Source organism: Limulus polyphemus, unplaced genomic scaffold, assembly GCF_000517525.1.
Source record: "Limulus polyphemus unplaced genomic scaffold, Limulus_polyphemus-2.1.2 Scaffold601, whole genome shotgun sequence".
In the NCBI taxonomy this organism is placed as follows: domain Eukaryota; kingdom Metazoa; phylum Arthropoda; class Merostomata; order Xiphosura; family Limulidae; genus Limulus; species Limulus polyphemus.
The window spans coordinates 56,744-57,516 of record NW_013666211.1 but is presented as its reverse complement, the minus strand read 5'-3'; the positions used below and the strand labels follow the sequence as shown (position 1 = coordinate 57,516).

General features: G+C 26.0%; 1 protein-coding gene across 3 annotated transcripts in view; it reads right to left on the bottom strand.

The window, feature by feature from the left end:
* Positions 1 to 773, bottom strand: part of LOC106459392 (guanylate-binding protein 5-like) — a 34,167-nt gene that overhangs the window by 28,067 nt on the left and 5,327 nt on the right. For all 3 annotated transcript variants that reach the window (XM_022385875.1, XM_022385876.1, XM_022385877.1), the window contains exon 2: positions 360 to 508. In XM_022385875.1, coding sequence (XP_022241583.1) covers positions 360 to 508 — 149 coding nt within the window. The remainder of the gene's footprint in view (positions 1 to 359; positions 509 to 773) is intronic.

Sequence of the window (773 nt, the reverse complement as noted above, 5' to 3'; positions counted from 1 at the left end):
TGTTGTGTCTATATATATATATATATATATATATATATACATGTATCTACACATCATAAAATATACATTAATTTAAAAAGAAAATTATGTGTAAAATCAATTAATAATTAGAATTATCAAATGAAATACAAAAAGTAGTCTATAACTGATGTTAACGATATACATCAATACATTCATCCTGAAATAGGTATAGGAGTACAGTCTGAAAAACATATAAATTTGGCTAATCTATTAAAGAATTCATATGGGTCTTATCAGTATAAAAAATTATCTAATGGTAACTTTTTTTTTCATTTGTCACTCCACTTATTTTGTGAAGTTTTTTTTTTATCTACGTTTATATTAATGCATAACGATACCTGCGTTCTCCGTGCCAAAAGTTCAAGGTAATCAATATCAGACTGGTCAACTATTTTCACAGAGTTGTAGATAAGATGAGAACTGATCAAGGTTGATACAGCAAATATTTTTGCATCATAATTTTCAGAAATATTGTTTGCAGCAAAGCCTACAAAACAAGTGATGGAAAAAAAATTTAAAGCACACAATTACCAGTTGTTGTCATATTCACAAACATAAAATAACTGACTTTTATACTTTCAAAAAAAATTCTACTCTTTATGTAAATCAGATAATTTTCTTCACAAATCATTAGTAAAGATATACAGATATATAAAGGGTTACAGTTATTCAAGAACATATGCATTCTTTGTTAAATACATAATAATGTGCACCACAGGAATGTGAGAGAAAATTGGAATGTCAAAGTATAG